Source organism: Ranitomeya variabilis, chromosome 5 (assembly GCF_051348905.1).
Source record: "Ranitomeya variabilis isolate aRanVar5 chromosome 5, aRanVar5.hap1, whole genome shotgun sequence".
In the NCBI taxonomy this organism is placed as follows: domain Eukaryota; kingdom Metazoa; phylum Chordata; class Amphibia; order Anura; family Dendrobatidae; genus Ranitomeya; species Ranitomeya variabilis.
Genome location: NC_135236.1, coordinates 624,364,621 through 624,388,644, shown reverse-complemented (window position 1 = coordinate 624,388,644; position 24,024 = coordinate 624,364,621). Strand labels below are relative to the sequence as shown.

At 45.7% G+C, this 24,024-nt stretch overlaps 1 protein-coding gene across 3 annotated transcripts in view; it reads right to left on the bottom strand.

The window, feature by feature from the left end:
* Positions 1-24,024, bottom strand: part of ATP10B (ATPase phospholipid transporting 10B (putative)) — a 517,664-nt gene that overhangs the window by 144,105 nt on the left and 349,535 nt on the right. For all 3 annotated transcript variants that reach the window (XM_077266119.1, XM_077266120.1, XM_077266121.1), the window contains one exon: positions 14,487-14,759. In XM_077266119.1, the coding sequence (XP_077122234.1) occupies positions 14,487-14,749 (263 nt within the window). In that variant the 5' untranslated portion in view covers positions 14,750-14,759. The remainder of the gene's footprint in view (positions 1-14,486; positions 14,760-24,024) is intronic.

Genomic DNA, 24,024 nt, shown 5'->3' with positions numbered 1-24,024 from the left:
ACGGTTAGGGGTGAGGTTAGGGGTAGAGTTAGGGTTAGGGTTTGGATCCCTTTATCACCTTGATGGTGGTGGGTGGCTTTTCAGTCTGTTTTCTGGTTTTTTTCTATAAAAACGCATGCGTTTTTAACGCAAACAAACGCATGTGCTTAAAAACGCATGCATTTACATAGACAGCAATGCATTTTTTTGCCGCGAAAAAACGCATGCGTTTTTTCGCGGCAAAAAAAACGCGCAAAAAAATACTACAGGTTGCATTTTTGAAAAAGAACGCATGCAGAAAAAAAACGCATGCGTTTGAAAACGCGACCAAACGCGTACAAAAAACGCATGCGTTTTCAATGTTAAGTATAGGGGGAAAAAACGCATGCGTTTTTTGTGCAAAAAACGCTGCAGACAAAAACGCAAGTGTGAAACCAGCCTAACGGATCCGTTTTTTTTTTTTTTCTTTTTAATGAACCTGGGGAAAGAGTTTGGACTTCCTGTTCCGGGGACTGTTGGAATATCTTACTGAGTGGGGGTATCATACGGACATGCCATCATACTCTATGGTGGCCATAATACTGTGTGTGGGGGAACAATGGGGACAACATACCCCCATACTAAATGGTGGACAGTGTTGGCCTCCAAACTAAGTGGTGGGCTATGGTGGCCCTCATACTAAGTGGCTGGCTATGATGGCCTTCATCCTAAGTGGCAGGCTGTGGTGGCCCCCATACTAAGTGAGGGTTTGTGGGTCCCTATACCAAGTGGGGGGCTGTGGGGTCCCCAAAACTAACTTGCAAGCAGTTGGGCCACCAATACTAAGTGGGGGGCTGTAGTAATCCCATACTAATTGGTGGGCTGTGGTGGCTTACATACTAAGTGGTGAGCTGTGTATGCCCCCATAATAAATAGCGTGCTGTGTTGGCCCCCATACTAAGTTTTGGGCTGTGTTGCCCTCCATACTAAATGCTGGGCTGTGGGTTCCCCCTTACTAAGTGGTGGGTTGTGGTAGCCCCCATACTAACAGAATGTCTGCGTGGTTTCCCATACTAAGTGAGGGCGGTAAGATGCAATCATTCTTAGTGGTGAGGGGAATTATGCTGAGTCAAGGGCTGTGGGAGTATCATAACGAGTGGGGGTATCATACGGACAGGCCATCATACTGTATGGTGGCCATGATACTGTGTCTTACATCACCGCTAGTTACTGAGCCTGCGCCCGCAGCGTCTCATTCATTCCCCAGTAGTTTACAGCTGGGGGCGGTCGCATTAGCACCGCTCCCAGTTGTAAACTATACATTCCCCAGATATGGATTACGCCGTGAGACTGACTGTACGCCGGACAGGTATGGGTATATTGTTGGTTTATTATTTTTACTTTTTTTTTTTTAACAGGAGATCGAGGGCTTCGCTTGGATTGGCTGACTAATAAAGATGGGAAACTTTGTGGTGTATGATTTCATTAAAAGACTTTATTCTTACTGTGTGGTGTTTTATTAACCCTTTAACAACTATAGGATTAGTAATGGAGAGGTGTCTTATTTACACCTCTCCATTACTAAGGTGGCATAATGTCACCTTACAATAGGAAGGTGACATTAACCCCTCATTACCCCACTTGCCACCGCTACAGGGCAAGTGGGAAGAATCAGGCAATGCTCCAGAATTGGCGCATCTAATAGATGGGCCTTTTCCGGGCAGCTAAGGGCTGCTGTTTTTAGGCTGAGGGGCCCATATCCATGGCCCCTTACCAGCCTGAGAATAGCAGCCAGAACCTGTGAGTTTTGCCGGGCTGGTTTAAAAACATAGGGGGGACCCCACGTCGGGTTTTTCTTTCATTCACTCTCCACTGCTCGTGCTGTTCGCTGGCCGAACAGGGGAGAAGGAATGACAGCCAGCTTCAGAACCACACGCAGGGGAACAGCACTTACTGTAGTGCTGCTTCCCCGGCGGCCATCCGTGTGGTACTGATGCGGCACATGGTTGCCACACGTGTGCCGCACATAGTACACAGGCGGACACACGGACACTGATATCTCCGGTACCATTTCTTCCGGTACCGGAAATATCAGGACGTGTGAAACCGGTCTTACACTGTGCTCATAATGTATACTATAATGCAGATAAAGGTTAAGAAGTAGAACTAATATCAGATCAAATAAAGGGGTTAATTAAAGAATAACAGACCTAATGTCTATAGAAATAACACTGCGGTTCCCTGTAAAATACCTGGTACTATTCTCAGCCAATAAAACTATGTAATGCCCATGGTCTAAGACAAAATGTTGATTTATGAAAAAAGAATAATTTATCTAATATTGCAATGGTTGCCAGGGCACAGTGGATGTAAGGTGTGGTGTCTCATCACCTCAACGTGCATTTTGCCTTGCTTCTTCCGAAATAGCTTCAATAAACTATTTGGTGTTTCCTATGTTTTTGATGTCTTCGATCTTTGTTTTGGGAAAGCATTGTAACCCGGAAAACAGGTTGTTTTAGTGTGGAATGGACTGAGGAGGCCATCATACTGAATGAGGACTGGACTATTGGGACACCCATACTGAGTGTGAGGCTGTCGAGGCCATCATACTGAGTGTCTGAGGGAGATTGTTGCAGCCTCTTACTGATTGGGGGATGTACTGTGGGGGGCCATCTAACAGAGTGCTGAGTGGACTGTGAGGGCCCCCATACTATGTGGGGGGGGGGGGTTCTGTGGGTTACCATACTAAATGAGAGGCTGTTGGGACTATCATACTGAGGGGAGAACTTTAAGGGCCATCATACTGCATGGGGATCATGGGAGTGGGGGGCTGTGAGGCCATCATCCATTATGGTGACCATGATATTCTGGAGAACTATGGGGATATCATATGGGGGGTACTTTAGTGGCATCATGTTGTGGGGATTACATACTGTGTTGTTGGCACAATGGGGTCATCTTACTTTGCTGGGGGCACTAGACTTCATTCTATACGTGTGAGCTGAAGTTGTAGGGCTACAATAATATTTTTTTAGGAGCATAATACTCTGTAATGGCCAAGATAGGGGTTTCGTGAGTGAGAATACTAAGGGGCTTCAGTAAGTTCAAAATAACTGTGTACATGTCATAATACATGTCCTTCTACTTGTTTACACCAATTGGGGTATTAGACTGCACCAAATATATGTACAGTGGGTACTGAAAGTACTCAGACCCCTTTAAAAAATTTTCACTCGGTTTCATTGCAGCCATTCAGTAAATTAAAAAAAAGTTTATTTTTCATCTCATTAATGTGCACTCTGCACCCCATCTTGACTGAAAAAAACCCAGAAATGTAGTAATTTTTGGAAATTTATTAAAAAAGAAAAACTGAAATCTCACATGGTCATAAGTATTCAGACCCTTTGCCCAGTATTGAGTAGAAGCACCATTTTGAGCTAGTACAGCCATGAGTCTTTTTGGGAATGATGCAACAAGTTTTTCACATCTGGATTTGGGGATCCTCTGCCATTCTTCCTTGCAGATCCTCTCCAGTTCCTTCAGGTTGGATGGTGAACGTTGGTGGACAGCCATTTTCAGGTCTCTCCAGAGATGCTGAATTTGGTTTAGGTCAGGGTTCTGGCTGAGCAAGTCAAGAATTGTCTCAGAGTTGTTCTGAAGCCACTGTTTTGTTATTTTAGCTGTGTGCTTAGGGTCATTGTCTTGTTGGAAGGTGAACCTTCGGCCAAGTCTGAGGTCCAAAGCACTTTGGAAGAGGTTTTCATACAGGATATCTCTGTACTTGGCCACATTCATGTTTCCTTCAACAACAACCAGTCGTCCTGTCCCTGCAGCTGAAAAACACCCCCATAGCATGAGGCTGCCATCACCATGTTTCACTGTAAGGATTGTATAGGGAAGGTGATGAGCAGTGCCTGGTTTTCTCCACACATACCGCTTAGAATTATCACCAAACAGGTCTATCTTCGTCTCATCAGACAAGAGAATCTTATTTCTCATGTTCTGGGAGTCCTACATGTGTTTTATAGCAAACTCTATGAGGGCTTTCATATGTCTTGCACTGAGGAGAGGCTTCTGTCGGGCCACTCTCCAATAAAGGCCCGACTGGTGGAGGGCTGCAGTGATAGTTGACTTTGTGGTACTTTCTCCGATCTCCATACTGCATCTCTAGAGCTCATCCACTGTGATCTTGGGGTTCTTCTTTACCTCTCTCACCAAGGCTCTTCTCCCATGATTTCTCAGTTTGACTGGATGGCCAAGTCTAAGAAGACTTCTGGTGGTCCCAAACTTCTTCCATTTAAGGATTGTGGAGGCCATTGTGCTCTTAGTGTTAGAATCTGTTTTGTTTTTTGACCATCCGCCATCTTGCTGTGGTTTTCTGGCTGCTGGTCTTTTTTCCCTGGTACTGGGTTGTCTTAGGTCAGGTGATTGTAGATTGTATCACCCTTTATTACCCAGCACCTGCCTCCCATTCCTTGCTGGACAACAGTGTTAATCCGCTAGAGTTCTGGCTAGGTGCTTTGATTGCTTTCTGTGTTTGATATTGTGCAGTTCTGGGATCTCTGGTTCTGCTATCCTTAGTTTCTGTTTTCTGTTGGTTTCTGCAGCCTTCTCTGTATTTTCTATTAGAAGGTGACCTGTTTTTATACCCATTCCTACCTATCTATAGGTCTTCGCTGAGTTTAACCTAGGATCGTCGGTGGGTCTATTTGCAAGGAATGAGTCACCCACTCCATAGTAGGGTATTAGCCTAGTCTCAGTGCAGGGTCAGTTTTCCCCTTCTATCCTAGTCCTGTGTTGCAGTTCCGTAACAGTTTGTCCAGCCACATATATATATTATATATATATATATATAATATATATATTATATATATATATATATATATATACATATATATATATATATATATATATATATATATATATATATAAAAAATACTTTGGAAACTGCTATGCAGTTAGCTGTCCATGTAGATAGAAGATTGAGAGGCAGACAGAATGAAGAGAAGGCTCTTATAATGCTGAACCTCGTCTCTCAGGATAGCCCCGTCAACTGCGGGGAACCAATGCAACTTGGGGCAATGTCCTCTCCTTCCCAGGAGAGGGAGAAGAGGTTTTCTGAAGGGCTATGATTGTATTGTGGTAAGGCTGACTATTTTATTAAGCAATGTGAGGTTCACATAAGGAAAGAAAAAAACAAAGGTCAGTAGGAGTAACACTCCAGTTTGTATTGCGTTTTTACGGTCTGCAGGAGTATTTTTTTCTGGTAATACCACATATCATGGTCATTCCATTGATTTTCAGGGAATGGTGGATTGTGGTTCTGCACTTAATTTGATTGATCAACAATTCCTAGACAAATATAAGTTTGACTCTGAACCATTGTCATCTCCTATTCCTGTTGTGGCTATTGATAACACTCCTCTAGAACATGGGTGTATTTCTCGAAAGGTTACCGCATTCCCACTTATTGTGAATATGGAACATCAGAAGTGTATAGACTTGTTTGTCCTTGCTAAATTACCTTGCCCAGTCGTTCTGGGTTTATCCTGGTTAAAAATGCACAATCCTTTGCTGGACTGGTCGTCTAGTACTATAAGGTCCTGGGGTCAGGGGTGTTATGGTAATTGTTGTAATGTTCACATTGCTGCTGTTGTGAGGAAGGAGCTACCTGAAGCTATTCAGGATTTCTGGAGGGTATTTTTGGAGGTTGAGTCGCAAGCTCTACCACCCCATAGAGATTACGACTGTGCTATTGAGTTCATCCCAGATGCCACACTTCCTAAGAGTCATTTATTTAATCTTACAATTCCCGAGAGGGAGGCCATAAAGGAATACCTACAGACTAGTTTAGCTGCAGGTCATATAAGACCCTCTAAGTCCCCTGTGGCTGTAGGATTCTTTTTTGGCAAAAAGAAGGATGGGAGCCTTAGGTCATGTCTGGATTTTCGGGAGATTAATAAAATCACTGTGTGCAATCCTTACCCGTTGCCGCTGATTCTGGATTTGTTTAACCAACTAACCGGAGCAAAGTGGTTCTCTAAGATTGACCTTTGTGGGGCATATAATTTGCTGCGGATGAAGGAGGGCGATGAATGGAAGACAGCCTTTAATACCTCGGAAGGTCATTTTGAGTGTCTGGTGATGCCTTTTGGCCTTACCAAAGCGCCTGCGTTTTTTCAAAATTTAATGACATTCTGAGGTCGTTGATCGGTAGGAGTGTTATTGTTTATTTGGATAATATTTTGATCTATTCACCTGATCTGGAATCGCATTGGCAGAGAATCCGCGAAGTTCTACAGATTTTGAGCGAAAACTCACTGTTTGCTAAATTGGAGAAGTGTGAGTTTAGGGTACAGAAAATGAGTTTTTTGGGGTACCTTGTCTCCAGTGATGGGTTTGAGATGGACCCGGTGAAGGTTCAGGCGGTATTGGAGTGGCCTAGGCCTGAATGTTTGAAGTCGGTTCAGAGATTTTTAGGGTTTGCTAATTATTACAGAAAATTCATAAAGAATTTTTCTGTGATCACTAAACCTATAACTGATCTCACCAAGAAGGGTTGCAATACTGTCCAATGGTCCTCTGAGGCTGTTAAGGCTTTTGAGCATCTCAAGGAGAGGTTTAGCTCTGCTACTGTTTTGATCCAGACAGAAGAGACCAAGCCATTTCTGGTAGAGGTTGATGCCTCTTCAGTAGGGGTGAGGGCAGTTCTGTCCCAAGAGGGAGAGGATGGGGTGCATCCCTGTGCTTTCTTTTCTAAAAAATTTTCGGAGACCGAGCTCAACTATGATGTTGGGAACAGAGAGTTGCTGGCCATTAAACTCGTGTTTTAGCATTGGCGACATTTTTTGGAGGGGGTTAGACAACAGATACAGGTTTTTACTGATCATAAGAATCTGATATATCTGGATACTGCTAAACGTTTGAATGCCCGTCAAGCTAGGTGGGCACTGTTTTTTGCCCAGTTTCATTTCTCCGTAACATATATACCTGGGACGAAGAATGTTAAAGCGGATGCTTTGTCTCAGTTTCTCTCCATCAGTTAATACTGAGAAGGAGGAATGTATTTTGCAGAGAGGGGTGGTGGTGGCAGCATTGGGTTCTGAGTTGGAGATTAGCATGCTAGAGGCCCAGAATGTTGCACCAAATAACACTCCGTATGGTAAGTTATTTGTGCCTAGAGCCTTGTGGAGAGCTTTGTTTGCTGAATGTCATGAGTTTCGGTTGGTGGGTCATCCAGGGATTTCGGAAACTAGAAAGTCTATCGGTCGAAGTTTCTGGTGGCAAAGAGAAATCATCAAGTGGGTGCGTCAGTGTACTGTGTGCGCTAGGTTGAAGGCCTCACATGCCCCGGCTGCAGGGTTGCTGTGCCCTTTGGAGGTTCCTAGTTCGCCATGGTCACATCTTGCTATGGATTGTATCACCGACCTGCCAGTCTCTGAGGGTTTTTCTGTCATCTGGGTTGTTGTGGACCGGTTTAGTAAGATGTGTCATTTGGTCCCATTCAATAAATTACCCTGCACCAAGACTCTAGCTAAGGCATTTGTGAAAGAGATTGTCAGGCTCCATGGGGTTCCCACGGACATTGTCTCCGATAGAGGACCACAGTTTGTGGCTCGCTTTTGGCATGCTTTTTGTGCAGATTAAAGGTTCATTTGTCATTTTCGTCAGGTTATCATCCGGAGTCCAATGGACAGACCGAAAGGAAGAACCAGGACGTCGAGCAGTATTGGAGATATTTTGTAGTAGACAATCAGGAGATGTGATCGGAATATCTACCACTAGCTGAATTTGCTCTTAATAATCATACATCTTCCTCGGCTGGGTGTTTTTTTTTTTGCTGTACAGGGAGGCATCCATCTTTCAGTCCATTTTCAAAGATTGGGGCAGCGGTGTGTCTACATAAGGGGGCGGAGCTTTGGGCAGAGCGGGTTTTCCACTCTGTCCAAACCGCCGGCCATCCTGAACGTGGACACGTACCCTAAAGGGTCTGAAGACTTATGACCACGTGATATTTCAGTTTTCCTTTTTAAGGAAATTTGCAAAAATGTCTACGTTTCTGTTATTTTCAGTCAAGAATAGATGCAATGCAGAGTGTACATTAATGAGAAAATAATTAACTTTTTTTTTTAAATTTACCAAATGGCTGCAATGGAACAAAGAATGAAAAATTTAAAGGGGTCTGAATACCCATTGTATATTGGCCAGTCCTATATATATATTTATACATACATACACATATATATATATATATATATATATATATATATATATATATATATACACTCACCGGCCACTTTATTAGGTACACCTGTCCAACTTCTTGTTAACACTTAATTTCTAATCAGCCAATTACATGGCGGCAACTCAGTGCATTTAGGCATGTAGACATGGTCAAGACAATCTCCTGCAGTTCAAACCGAGCATCAGTATGGGGAAGAAAGGTGATTTGAGTGCCTTTGAACGTGGCATGGTTGTTGGTGCCAGAAGGGCTGGTCTGAGTATTTCAGAAACTGCTGATCTACTGGGATTTTCACGCACAAACATCTCTAGGGTTTACATAGAATGGTCCGAAAAAGAAAAAAAATCCAGTGAGCGGCAGTTCTGTGGGCGGAAATGCCTTGTTGATGCCAGAGGTCAGAGGAGAATGGGCAGACTGGTTCGAGCTGATAGAAAGGCAACAGTGACTCAAATCGCCACCCGTTACAACCAAGGTAGGCCTAAGAGCATCTCTGAACGCACAGTGCATCGAACTTTGAGGCAGATGGGCTACAGCAGCAGAAGACCACACCGGGTACCACTCCTTTCAGCTAAGAACAGGAAACTAAGGCTACAATTTGTACAAGCTCATCGAAATTGGACAGTAGAAGATTGGAAAAACGTTGCTTGGTCTGATGAGTCTCGATTTCTGCTGCGACATTCGGATGGTAGGGTCAGAATTTGGCGTAAACAACATGAAAGCATGGATCTGCGGCGCGCCCCCACACCGCCGCAGGGCTGAGGGGTACCCGGAGCTGGGCCTCTTGGTCTCAGTCCTGGGGTTGTCACGGTGGCTAGACCCGGTCCGTGGCCCTGTCCGTCAGTGGGGGACGTCCGGTGAAATAGGTGGTGATAACGGTGGTGTAGCGGTGCAGTTGTGGGGTGCAGGTCGCGGTAAATAACGAGGACACCAGGTTGCAGTCTCTTTACCTCTTTACTGGAGATCTCTGAGTCCTCAGTCCAGAATACGGTTCACCAGGCTGCGCAAGTCCGGCCGGTCCAATGGCACCTCCAGAGTTCTCTTCACAGGTGGAAATCAGTGCCTTCCTTCTTAGCGCTGTGTGTTGTAGTCCTTCCCTGCTGTGCTCACGGAAAGTACCCCACAACTGTTGTGTCTGTTTCTTAAGTTCCCTCACAACTCGATTAGATGTTCCTCTCTTATTCCATCCCTCCCTGTTATTCAGGTTGGAACGGCACCCGTTTGTCAGGTAGGCCTGGAGTTCTTCCGGGACCCTAGTGACGCCCCTCTCCCGCAATTGCCCCCCAAGACTTCATAGGTGATATGTGGTAGACAGCCCGCCTGAGACTGACTGTCCTGCCGCTGTTTGGAGTATGGCTTAAAGCTGTATATTATTCCACTCCCTCGGCGTTCCGGCCACCGGTAATGCGCCTCAGCAAGGTGCTGCCTCTTTCAACAAAACCCCTGCTGGTATTCTCCGTCTGCTTGATCTCGTTTCTCACTCAGCACAATCTATCTCGCTTCTAGTCCTTTCTTGGGCACCGCCGCTATGCTGAGCAGGCACGGTCCCGTTACGTTCTTTCCAATGCTAAGCCTCTGCCAGGATCCCACCCCTGGCAGAGACCCTACTGTCTCTTCCTCCACAACACCCTCTCTCACTAGGTGTTGCTTCGTTCAATCCAGTCAGCGTTCTCACTAACTTCCTGCCTGACCCCCAGTTTACCCACTATGGTGGGGAGTGGCCTAATGAATAGCACCCTTAGCTCCCCCCGGAGGCCCTGCTGTGAAACATATTGGTGTCTGTGATACCTGATCAGAGGAACTCCTTCAGTGCCATCGAACGCACCATGGCTCCCCTTAGTGGCGAAGCCACAGTACTGCAACGACCAGGACTCTGGGGCGCTGCACTCCCCCCTGGTTAAACACAGTACTCCGGGACTGGGAAGAAAAACAACAATACAGATTAGCAAAAAGACATACAATTTTGTTGAGTGCAAAACAATAAGTATACTTGAACAGGCTTCCCTTTATGGGAGGTGAGGACACTTTAACGTTACAAACATAGTCAACATTGTAAATTTCAGGCTATACATAACTCCTGCTACCCAACCGGGTATTCTACTCAGTGCAAATGCTGGAACAATAAATTAACATTGCCTTTAAGAAACATACACTCTTAGTTTACCAAAGGCCTTCCTATAATCACATTACAGGGCAAGGTAACTCTTCATTCTCCTACTTTTGAACCTGCAGGACCGCCTGTCCCTATGGCACCAGACCTACTGCCTCTCCTTTCTTTTACAGGACCGCCCCGTTCAGCCAGGGCCTACTGCCTTTCTCTACTATACATAGTATAGACATAACATTCCTTTCAGTTTGAGAACATGGAGCCCACTCTGCCTGGCTCCTATAAGGACTCACTCACTAACCCCTATGGGTCTACTTTCTGTCCTTAGTAACGAACTAACTTTCTATGGGGACGCAGGGTTTACCTTCTATCCTCACCTTCATTATTACTTTCTTACGTTTCTATCCATGCAGAACTCTAGTCTACCTCAACAGGCTTTCTGCATCTTTCCTTTTGAAGAACATTATTCAAACTTCACATTTCAAACATATTAAACACATATAACTTTTCATGTAAAACGGTTACATTTCTTGCAAAGCATCATCATGACATTACTGTTCCAAAACAGTATCACTTTCAGGTTCAATTCCCACCTCCCCTTTAAGAGGAGATCAAGTCTTTCTGAGGTAGCTCTTCTTCTCAGCCTACCAGTCCATACCAGAGCTCCGGAATGGCATCTTCGCAAAGTGTCTTTAACTAAAACCAGTAGGAAGCACCTTTAAGAAGGTGCAAACTATTTACAGTAAAGTTTGAATCATGCACAGTCCATGATTACTGCAGTTCGTGTAACTTTGTGCAAAACGACAATAGTGACCCCGGGTCAACAAAGGGGTCACCTTTTAAAGTTTACCCTGAACGGGTTTAGCAGCAACAGGAACAAAAGAACAAACAGTAACTATTTACATTTTCAGGTTTCCGAGGTTTACTCTTTTTCAGGCGGCCTTGGCCCCTGGCTCCCGGCTAATGTCGCGCCAGTGTCACTGGTGGGTCTTCCCGGTACAGTCAGACCGCTTGATGCCTGAACCTGAAGACGGATCCTAGCTGCCAGCTCAGTTGCTGCAATGACATGTGCAGTGGCAATGTTGGTAAGCTCTGCTACATTTGGTTCAATCACAGCTGAAGTAGTAGATGACACTCTCTCAGGTCCACGTCGGCGAACGTTACGGGCACACCCTTCCTGGGCACTCCGATGGCGGGTATCTCCTGACCGTACAGGCTTCAGACCCTGGTTCACGGCTGATGCGGCGGGGCTTTGTCCCATCTCTTTCCAGTCTTTCCATTGGGAAATCAGGCACTGCTTATATTGCTCACAAGTGAGCACGGCAATGGCGTGACCTCTTCTCCAAACCCCATTCGGCTCAATCCGGGGGGCCTCCCACCGGAGAATCACTCCCTCCGAGCTCACATCTAGGAACTCTCCCATTGCGGTCGGTGGCGGGGATACCAGACCCTTCATTACTTCGAGGGATGATGCCACCATTCCCGCCATCAAGAGGCAGCTACTGTTGTGAAGGGGGTCGGTCGCGGGAGCGGGATCAAGCGGGGAGGCAGGGGTATCTTCCGTACCTACACCTGATGTGGTTCCACCGATGTCGATCTGATCCATTGACGAGAACGCTGGAGTCGGCCGCAGCCCGGACCGCAGCTCCTCCGATGCGGTCCTCGAACGCTGCTCCGCTCGCTGTGGTTCCTCCTCCACGGACTCCAAGGTCAGGGTTGGTGGACTCAGCTCTGCTATCTGCTCCAGGAGTTTCAGGTCCTCCGGCTGCAGGGGACATAAGTCCGTCTCCGGTGAAGAGGGGCAAGCCGGAGTCGCATCTTCCTCGCTCAGGCACTTGCTGTTCATCATCGCTGCCTGATAGTCGGTGGCAGTGCATGCACCTGACTCCGCCATTTCTCCGAGGTCGGGCTTCTCCATCTCCTGCTTCCCGCCGTTGCAAATCAGGAGGTTGTCTTCTGCTTTGGGGCAGGTCATCTCCTTGCAGCCCGAAGCGCAGAGGGCGGTATCCATTTCTCGCGCCATTCTGGTAGTCTCCTCCCATAGCACGCCCTCCTTCTTCTCCAAAGTAGCAATGGCGGCGGCTTTTGGCGGGAACTTCTATTGGTCAGTGGTAGCACACAGTCTCTCAATAAAGCTACAGTTCATGCACAACAAATCACAGTCTCTAGGCACACATGACCTGATTCTTCAGGCTTAAGTAGATCCTGTTCGTGACGCCAAGTTTGCGGCGCGCCCCCACACCGCCGCAGGGCCGAGGGGTACCCGGAGCCGGGCCTCTTGGTCTCAGTCCTGGGGTTGTCACGGTGGCTAGACCCGGTCCGTGGCCCTGTCCGTCAGTGGGGGACGTCCGGTGAAATAGGTGGTGATAACGGTGGTGTAGCGGTGCAGTTGTGGGGTGCAGGTCGCGGTAAATAACGAGGACACCAGGTTGCAGTCTCTTTACCTCTTTACTGGAGATCTCTGAGTCCTCAGTCCAGAATACGGTTCACCAGGCTGCGCAAGTCCGGCCGGTCCAATGGCACCTCCAGAGTTCTCTTCACAGGTGGAAATCAGTGCCTTCCTTCTTAGCGCTGTGTGTTGTAGTCCTTCCCTGCTGTGCTCACGGAAAGTACCCCACAACTGTTGTGTCTGTTTCTTAAGTTCCCTCACAACTCGATTAGATGTTCCTCTCTTATTCCATCCCTCCCTGTTATTCAGGTTGGAACGGCACCCGTTTGTCAGGTAGGCCTGGAGTTCTTCCGGGACCCTAGTGACGCCCCTCTCCCGCAATTGCCCCCCAAGACTTCATAGGTGATATGTGGTAGACAGCCCGCCTGAGACTGACTGTCCTGCTGCTGTTTGGAGTATGGCTTAAAGCTGTATATTATTCCACTCCCTCGGCGTTCCGGCCACCGGTAATGCGCCTCAGCAAGGTGCTGCCTCTTTCAACAAAACCCCTGCTGGTATTCTCCGTCTGCTTGATCTCGTTTCTCACTCAGCACAATCTATCTCGCTTCTAGTCCTTTCTTGGGCACCGCCGCTATGCTGAGCAGGCACGGTCCCGTTACGTTCTTTCCAATGCTAAGCCTCTGCCAGGATCCCACCCCTGGCAGAGACCCTACTGTCTCTTCCTCCACAATACCCTCTCTCACTAGGTGTTGCTTCGTTCAATCCAGTCAGCGTTCTCACTAACTTCCTGCCTGACCCCCAGTTTACCCACTATGGTGGGGAGTGGCCTAATGAATAGCACCCTTAGCTCCCCCCGGAGGCCCTGCTGTGAAACATATTGGTGTCTGTGATACCTGATCAGAGGAACTCCTTCAGTGCCATCGAACGAACCATGGCTCCCCTTAGTGGCGAAGCCACAGTACTGCAACGACCAGGACTCTGGGGCGCTGCAGATCCATCCTGCCTTGTATGGAGCATCTTTGGGATGTGCAGCCGACAAATCTGCGGCAACTGTGTGATGCCATCATGTCAATATGGACCAAAATCTCTGAGGAATGCTTCCAGCACCTTGTTGAATCTATGCCACGAAGAATTGAGGCAGTTCTGAAGGCAAAAGGGGGTCCAACCCGTTACTAGCATGGTGTACCTAATAAAGTGGCCGGTGAGTGTATATATATGTATGTATATATATATATATATATATATATATATACACACATATACATATACATACATACCATACATACACACACACACTGTAGGCTCAGATTGGCCAATAGAGGAACAAGGTGAATCACCCGGTGGGCCCCCGTGTAGGAGTTAGTCAATTACTCCACAGCATCAGCAGTACTTGACCCAATACACAATTCACCATGTACAGACAATAGCATAATCTCATATTATATGCCCACATATATCACATATATACAAAATAGAAAAGCAAGGGCAGAATCAGGGTGAGGTAGGTGAACAGCCTCCCTGGCAAAGACCAAATCAATCAGATAAATAGTAACGGATGGAGGCAGCAAACCAAGCAATATTGGAAAAAAACAGTAAACTGGCCTATAGTGGCAGTGGCAATGTTTTCGCTCTGAGGTATGAACCTTTCTCAAGCAGCGATAGGACACAAATGTCATATATTTAAAGGTAAAGTGATTAGGAAGGCGATTGTACAACGTTAATTGGGGGGGGGGGGGGCTTACTTAGGACTTTTGTATGGGGCCCAGTGATTTTCATCTTAATAATGCTCTTACCTGTAAAACTGTTCAAACAGATTCTTTGGTAGAAATGTTATGATAGTATACTTGGTTGTCTGGATTTTGTTTCCAGTATAAAACCTGGAAATTCTCTTGCAGTCGTCTTCCCATTTTTTGTTATTGGCAAACACCACTCGCTGCTCGGTTAGGTTGTAAACAGGCCGCTTTTTCTTGGGTTGAAGAAGAGGAGTCCTTTCAGAAGAGAATGAGGAAGGCTCTTTTTGTAAAACTTGCTTCCAACGGTAAAAGGTTGAATCCATGGATAAGATGCTGGATTGGAATAAAAAGTGACATAATATCAGGAAAATCAGGCTTACAAGAAAATGAGGCGTTTTAAAAAAAGATCACTGTAGATATGCATTCTCTGGTGAAAGCTGAACACAGATTATATCATTTGTAGGTGCCCAGAAACTGGTCTATAATACTGAGTAGGTAAAGAGGTTCTCCAGGATTAACCCCTTCATGACCGGAGCGGTTTTCGCTCCCCTTCTTTCTAGAGCCATAACTTTTTTATTTTTTTGTCAATATGCCCATGTGAGGGCTTATTTTTTGCAGGACGAGTTGTACTTTTGAACGACATTATTGGTTTTAGCAGTCGAGTCGTGTACTCGAAAACGGGAAAAAAATCTCAAATGCGGCAAAATTACAAAAAAAAATTGCAATCCCACACTTGTTTTTTGTTTGGCTTTTTTGCTAGGTTCACTAAATGCTAAAACTGACCTGCCGCTGTGATTCTCCATGTCATTATGAAGTTCATAGACAACAAACATGTCTAGGTTCTTTTTAATCTAAGTGGTAAAAAAAAAAAGATTCCAAAGTTTGCTAAAAAAAAAAAAAAAATTGTGCAATTTTCCGATACCCGTAGCGTCTCCATTTTTCGTGATTTAGGTCGGGTGAGGGCTTATTTTTTGCATGCCGAGCTGACGTTTTTAATGATACCACTTTTGTGCAAATACATTCTTTTGATCGCCCGTTATTGCATTTTAGTGCAATGTCGCTGCGACCAAAAAAACGTAATTCTGGCGTTTCGATTTTTTTCTCGCTGCGCCGTTTAACGATCAGGTAAAAAAAATTTCTATTGATAGATCGGGCGATTCTGAATTAGGTGATACCAAATAGGTGTATGTTTGATTTTATTTTTATTGTTTTATTTTGAATGGGGCGAAAGGGCGGTTATTTGAACTTTTATTTTTTTTATATTTTTAAACACTTTTTTTTTTTTTTTTTTTTACTTTTGCCATGCGTCAATAGCCTCAATGGGAGGCTAGAAGCTGGCACAACTTGGTAGTAAAATTACAGCATGGCTATGAGCGCCATCCATAGGGTGGCGCTCATAGCAATCTGGCATCAACAACCATAGAGGTCTCAAGGAGACCTCTGGTTGTCATGCCAATGCACCGCTGACCCCTGATCATGTGACGGAGGTCAGCTGTGCGCATATTTCTGGTCTGATTGCCAGAAGTGCTCGTTAATGCCACTGTCAGAGTTTGACAGCGGCATTTGACTAGTTAATAGGCGCGGACGGATCGCAATTCTGCCAGCACCTATTGTGGGTGCATGTAGAAAAGCCGCGGAGACACCATCACGTGTTTCTCAACACAAGCAATGAATAGCCAGGTCTTTCACCGGGAAGGAACAACCACGGGAAGGGCAGCATCCAGTAAAGGAAAACCACCTATGCCAAAACATGGTGTCCATCCACAGACAGCGGTTTCGGGGTATTTGCCCCTCATCAGTGTGGAGTAGGAAACTGGCTATTAGGAGCAGTGCCTAGTGAAAAGGCTATAAACATAAGGATGAATGACCTCGGGGAGATCAAAACATCCAACACCGCGGAGACACCATCACGTGTTTCTCAACGCAGTGATCCAGAACACTGCCCCCATCCCTTAAGGGAAATATGCAAATGCATGTAGAAAAGCCGCGGAGACACCATCAAGTGTTTCTCAACACAAGCAATGAATAGCCAGGTCTTTCACCGGGAAGGAACAACCACGGGAAGGGCAGCATCCAGTAAAGGAAAACCACCTATGCCAAAACACGGTATCCATCTACAGACAGTTGTTCCGGGGAACATGGTATCCATCCACAGACAGCTGTTTCGGGGTATCCATCCACAGACAGCTGTTTCGGGGTATCCATCCACAGACAGCTGTTTCGGGGCATAGGTGGTTTTCCTTTACTGGATGCTGCCCTTCCCGTTGTTGTTCCATCCCGGTGAAAGACCTGGCTATTCATTGCTTGTGTTGAGAAACACGTGATGGTGTCTCTGCGGCTTTTCTACATGCATTTGCATATTTCCCATAAGGGATGGGGGCAGTGTTCTGGATCACTGCGTTGAGAAACATGTGATTGTGTCTCCGCGGTGTTGGATGTTTTGATCTCCCCGAGGTCATTCATCCTTATGTTTATAGCCTTTTCACTAGGCACTGCTCCTAATAGCCAGTTTCCTACTCCACACTGATGAGGGGCAAATACCCCGAAACAGCTGTCTGTGGATGGATACCATGTTTTGGCATAGGTGGTTTTCCTTTACTGGATTTTGCCCTTCCCGTGGTTGTTCCTTCCCGGAGAAAGTCCTGGCTATTCATTGCTTGTGTTGAGAAACACGTGATGGTGTCTCCGTGGCTTTTCTACTAGACACATTTGCCTCGTATAATGCTGCACATGGCCCCATAAGATGCTCCATAGAAATATTTGCCCCGTATAATGCTGCACAAATGCGGATTATGGCCCCATAAGATGCTCCATAGACACATTTACCCCATATGCTGTTGCTGCGATTAAAAAAAAAATCATATACTCACCTCTCATCGCTCAAGCCCCCGCCACTTGCTATAGTCACCTGTCCGCGCTCCACTGGTGGGCACAGCTGCGTCTTCCACATCCTCTGCACTGACTGTTCAGGCAGAGGGTGGAGCGCACACTAATTGCGTCATCGCGCCCTCTGACCTGAGCGTCACTGCGAAAAGACGCGAAAGATGGAGCGGCGCCAACGGTGGAATGAGGGACAGGTGAATATCGTGCACTGCCCTGTCATACTCGCCTGCTCCTGGTGCAGTCCCTGCACGTTCCTGGTTCTCCGGCCGCTGACAGCTTCTTCCTGTATTGAGCGGTCACATGGTACCGCTCATTACAGTAATGAATATGTGGCTCCACCTCTATGGGAGTGGAGTCGGGTCCATATTCATTACTGTAATGAGCGATACCATTTGACCGCTCAATACAGGAGGAAGCTGCCGGCGCCCGGAGAACCAGGCACGTGCAGGGACCGTAGTAGGAGCAGGTGAGTATGATTAGACAGCTGCCGCTCCCCCTCCCCTGCCGGCCCCTGGGAATTACTTGAGTTTAAGCCGAGAGGGGCAATTTCAGCCTAAAAAAATGGGCTGAAATTCTTGGCTTATACTCAAGTATATACGGTAAAAGAATCGTAGAATAATAGAATGTTAGAGTTGGAAGGGACCTCCTGGGTCATGTGGTCCAACCCCCTGCTCAAAGCAGGATTCACCAAATCATCCCAGACAGATGTCTGTCCAGCCTCTGTTTGAAGACTTCCATGCAAGGAGAACTCACCAACTCTTGTGGCAGCCTGTTCCACTTATTGATCACCCTGTCAAAAAGTTTTTTCTAATATCTAATCTGTGTCTCCTCCCATTCAGTTTCATCCCATTGCTTCTAGTCTTTTCTTGTGCAAATGAGAATAAAGATGATCCTTCTACAATATGACAGCCCTTGAGATATATATGTAGACAGCTATTAAGTCTCCTCTCTCTTCTTTTTTGCAAGCTAAACATTCCCAAATCCTGTAACCGTTATTCATAGGACATGGTTTGCAGACCGGTCACCATTCTGGTCACTCTTCTGAACTTGCTTGAGTTTGTTGATGTTTTTTTTTTTAAAACGTGGTGCCCAAAACTGGACACAGTATTTCAGATGAGGTCTGACTAAAGAGGAGTAGAGGGCAATAATGACTTCACGTGATCTACACTTTGTGCTTCTGTTAATACATCCCAGAATTGCATTTGCCTTTTTTGCTGCTGCATCACACTGTTGACTCATGTTCAGTTATGAATAGTGTTGAGCGATACCGTCCGATACTTGAAAGTATCGGTATCGGAAAGTATCGGCCGATACCGGCAAAGTATCGGATCTAATCCGATACCGATACCCGATACCCATACAAGTCAATGGGACACCAAGTATCGGACGGTATCCTGTATGGTTCCCAGGGTCTGAAGGAGAGGAAACTCTCCTTCAGGCCCTGGGATCCATATCAATGTGTAAAAGAAAGAATTAAAATAAAAAATAGGGATATACTCACCTCTCCGACGCAGCCTAGACTTTACCGCTGTAACCGGGAGCCGTTGTACCTAAGAATGCGCGCTTGAAGGGCCTTAGATGAGGTCACTGCGCTCTGATTGGTCCGTAGCGGTCGCGTGACCGCTACGCGACCAATCACAAAGCAGTGACGTCACCTAAGGTCTTTCAAGCGCTTGAAATACCTTAGAAGACGTCCGCAGCTTCTGATTGGTCGCGTAGCGGTCGCGTGACCGCTACGCGACCAATCACAAAGCAGTGACGTTTTCTAAGGTATTTCAAGCGCTTGAAAGACCTTAGGTGACGTCACTGCTTTGTGATTGGTCGCGTAGCGGTCACGCGACCGCTACGGACCAATCAGAGCGCAGTGACCTCATCTAAGGCCCTTCAAGCGCGCATTCTTAGGTACAACGGCTCCCGGTTACGGCGGTAAAGTCCAGGAGCCGCCGGAGAGGTGAGTATATCCCTATTTTTTATTTTAATTCTTTATTTTACACATTGATATTAATCCCGATACCGATTCCCGATACCACAAAAGTATCGGATCTCGGTATCGGAATTCCGATACCCGCAAGTATCAGCCGATACCCGATACTTGCAGTATCGGAATGCTCAACACTAGTTATGAACTATTAATATACCCAAGTCTTTTTCACATGTGCTGTTGCTTAGCCCTATTCCTCCCATTCTGTATATGCCTTTTTTATTTTTTTTGCCCAGATGTAGTACTTTGCATTTTTCCCTGTTAAAAACCATTCGGTTAGTTGCTGCCCACTTCTCCAGTTTATTTATATCTTTTTGATCAGCAAGGGAGGATAAGAATTTGCTTGACCTGTTAGTTTTGCCTGAGTAAGATTCCCAACAAATGTCTGGTTAGTTGAAACCTCCCATGACCACTATGTCATATTTTTTGGAGAACTTGGCCATTTGATGCATAAAGAGTTCACCCATATCTTCAGCTTGCACAGGCAGGCTGTAGTAAATGCCTACAATGGTGTCCTTTCCATTGTTCTCTCCTTGTATTTTTACCAAAACAGTTTCCACATAACTCCCAGTCTCTGAAGCTTCAATCTCTGTGCAGATATACACCTACAATCCAAATCTGGAGGTGCTAAGGGGAGCTGCATGGAAATTACAACCTTTACTACAGAAAGATGCCCAATTACAATCCATTTTTCCAGACCCCCCACTACTGTGTTTTAGGCAGCCCCAAATTAAAAAGCATCAATGTCAGAAGCTCTCTGTCCTCTCAAACAGCTGCAGGAACCTTTCCCTGCAACCAGAAAAAATGTAAAACCTGTCCATTTATAATGTCCACAGACAGGATAAAGATCCCCAACTCACATCAGGACTACAAGATCCCAGGTACTTTCAGCTGCATAACATCTAATGTGGTGTATTTAATTATTTGTACTAAATATCCAACTGGGGGTCTGTATGTGGGGGAGACAGGGCAAAAACTTAGAACAAGGATGAAAGCTCATCGCCACACAAGAGATGCTCATAGGATCATGGACATGAAATTACTTGTTTTAAAAGGTAAATTTCAAATCTCAGAAAGACAGAATAGTCTGAGTATAAACTCATGACGACATTTGACACACTCAAATGCACACTCACACACTCAGTGCAGGAATGAATGTGTCGCATGGATTTATGTATTTTTACATAATTTAAGGAATTTGCTCTTCAGACCTTCTGGGGTCAACATAACACAGAATCAGACCCATTCAGAGGACCATGAAACATAAAGGCTTCCTTATCTATGAACTGTTCCAATATCTATGTCTATCCCTCTCACATGATAATTCTGCTTCACATCACTTGTCTTATCTATTGCCTTCTTTCTCACTGTGCTGTGTTGTGCATAAGTATGTGATTCTTCAGATTTTGCATTAGTCTTTGCCTGATGAAGAGTAGTCTCGAAAGCTTGCAATTTGTTACCATCTTTTCAGTTATCTATTAAAAGGTATCAACGACTGAGGACTCTCACGTCTAAATATTTTTCTATCTACTGGCTAACACGGTACCAAGATATATATATTTCCTGTATTAAAATATGAACAATTTAAAGGGATAGTTTATATATATATATATATATATATATATATATATATATATATATATATATACATATATATACACTTTCCTATGCAGATATACACTTTTCTAACATACAATGGGACTCCTCCTCGTTTATGAAGTCTGTTTCTTGGAAATAAGTTGTATCCTTCTAGCCTTGTATTCCAATCATGTGTATCGTCCCACCACCAAGTTTCAGTAATTCCCATGACATCATATTGCTTCTGTGTTAGTAATCCCAAATCTCCTTGTTTGTTGCCCATGCTTTGTGCATTTGTACAGAAACATTTTAGTTTGTGACTGGTTTCTCTTCCTCCAATATTTTTATTATTTAGATTTTTTTGTCTTTGTTCTTCCTTTCCACTTCTAATAGCAGAGTTCTCAATAGTATTTGTCAGGTGTATGGCTTTTTCTGACCTTTTGCTTCCCTTCCCACATTATTCTAATTTAAATCTCTCCTGATGAGTGTAGCAAGGTGACTTCTAAATACATGTTTTCCAGTCTTTGTAAGGTGCACCCCATCTCTAGCAAGCAGTCCATCATATAGGTAATTCACTCCATGTTCCAGAAATTCAAATCCTTGCTGACAGCACCATCGATGTAGCCAGTTGTTCACCTGCAGAATCTTATTCCACCTGCTTGCTCCATGGCCATCCACTCGGAGGATGGAAGAGAAGACCACCTACGCTCCCAGTTCTTTCACTTTCTTACCTAAGTTTTCAAAGTCACTGCAGATGGTTTCCAGGTCCTTTCTTGTGGTATTATTTGTCCCCACATGTATTAACAGTAATGAGTGATAGACTAAGTCTGAAGAGTCTTGATATCTGGTCAGATATATCTTTAATTTTTGCACCTGGAAGACAGCACATTTCTATTGAGGTTATATCTGGTTTGCAGATAGCGGCCTCTGTTCCTCTCAACAGGGAATCCCCCATGACCACAACTCTCCGTTTCTTCTTCGCAACATTTTTCTTTCTCCATCCAGGAGTACTTTCAGGGCGTACAAGGTTGTTCTTTTTGGGTAAAGTCTTATCTTGATGTATTTCTTTATTGTTCTTCTGCATGAGAGCCTGGTACTGGTTCCTGAGCAGTATGGGTGCTGACTGCCTCCCAATGCTCCTGCTTCTCTGTTACATGCTTCCATTTTTCTGTTTCTTCAGGTGCACTTCGAATTTCTTCTCTTTATGTAACATGAAGAGATAAATCTGCTCTGTCTACAATCTCTTCACCTTCCTTAATGATTTTCAATTTAGCTAACCTCTTCTAGATTTTGCAACTTTTCCGCCAACAGGGACAAGGAACAGGGAAGAAGAGTGGGCAGCCCTGTCGTGTGCCCCTATCTAATATGAATGGATTTGACATATGTCCGATTCGTATTGCTCTATGCCCTGTTTCCACACTACACATTCGCAAGTTAAAGGTATAAGCATCTAATAGTAATAGCCATGGACCTATTGGGCATAAAACTTATTTGGTCATCATGTATCAACGCCAGTATTAATCCTTATGGCTAGTAGTTTAGCAAATAATTTTATGACTACCGGAAGAACAGATATTGGTCTATAGCAGACCTAGGCAAAGTGTGGTCCGTGGGCCACATCCAGCCCCCTGGCTGTCTCAGTCTGGCCCGCAGACCGAGACAGCCATGGGGCTGAAAACCTGAGGTTCAAGGGCCACACCGTACCCTCCCGCTCGCTGTCTCCCACAGTCAGCATTGGTGGAGGAGGGGCATCCGGCCACTTCCTCCATCAATTAGTGTGTGAAACAGCTGACATGATGACGTCATGTCTTCGCATTTTTTTCCATGTGTATGAACATGGGGATTCTATGTGGGTGAACATGGGGATTCTATGGGCAAACATGGGGATTCTATGGTGGTGAACATGTGGATTCTATGGGGGTGAACATGTGGATTATATGGGGGTGAACATGTGGATTATATGGGGGTGAACATGGGGATTCTATGGGAGTGAACATGGGGATTCTATGGGGGTGAACATGGGGATTCTATGGGGGTGAACATGGGGATTCTATGGGGGTGAACATGGCTATTCTATTGGGTGAATATGGGGATTCTATGGGGTGACCATGGGGATTCTGTAGGGCTGAACATGGGGATTCTATGGGGGTGACATGCAGCACATGGGGAGGCTATGGGGATGTCATGTAGCACACAGGGAGGCTATGTGGGTGTCATAGTGCACACGGTTAGGCTATGGGGTGTCACGCTGCACGTGGGGAGGATATGGGGAAATCATGATGCACATGGGAGGCTACTGTTGTGACATGCTGCACATGGTGAGGCTATGAGAAGGCTGTATACTGTCATGCAATATATGGAGAGGCTGTGTGGGGCTCAATCAGTGTATGGGGAAGCCGTGGGGGCCTCACGCAGTATATGGGAGGCGGTGTGGGCCTCATTCAGTATGTGGAGAGACTATGGGGCACATGCTGTATATTAGAAAGCTGTGTGGGGCTCATGCTGTACATGGGGAGGCTGTGTGGGGTTAATGCTGTACATGGGGAGGCTGTGTGGGGCTCATGCTGTACATGGGGAGGCTGTGTGGGGCTCATGCTGTACGTGGGAAGGCTGTCTGGGGCTCATACTGTACATGGGGAGGCTGTCTGGGGCTCATGCTGTACATGGGGAGGCTGTGTGGGGCTCATGCTGTACGTGGGAAGGCTGTCTGGGGCTCATACTGTACATGGGGAGGCTGTCTGGGGCTCATGCTGTACATGGGGAGGCTGTGTGGGGCTCATGCTGTTCATGAGGAGGCTGTGTGGGGATCATTCCGTATACAGGGAGGCTGTGTGGGGTTCATGCCGTATATAGGGAGGTTGTGTGGACCACATGCCGTATATAGGGAGGCTGTCTGGGGCTCATGCCGCATATGTAGTAGTTGTGTGAGGCTCATGCTGTATATAAGGGGCTGTGGGGGTTCAAAGATATATGGGGGTGTCAGCATACTTAATTAATTTCAAGCTATTAGTTCGTTCCTCCACAACAGTCATGGTCTCTCATTTGGCCCCTCAGGAAAATTAATTGCCTACCCCTGGTCTATAGGAATTTTTTTTCCCCGGTTTTAATAGCAAGACAAGAATAGCTCCATTCATTGAGGCAGGTAAACTCCCAACT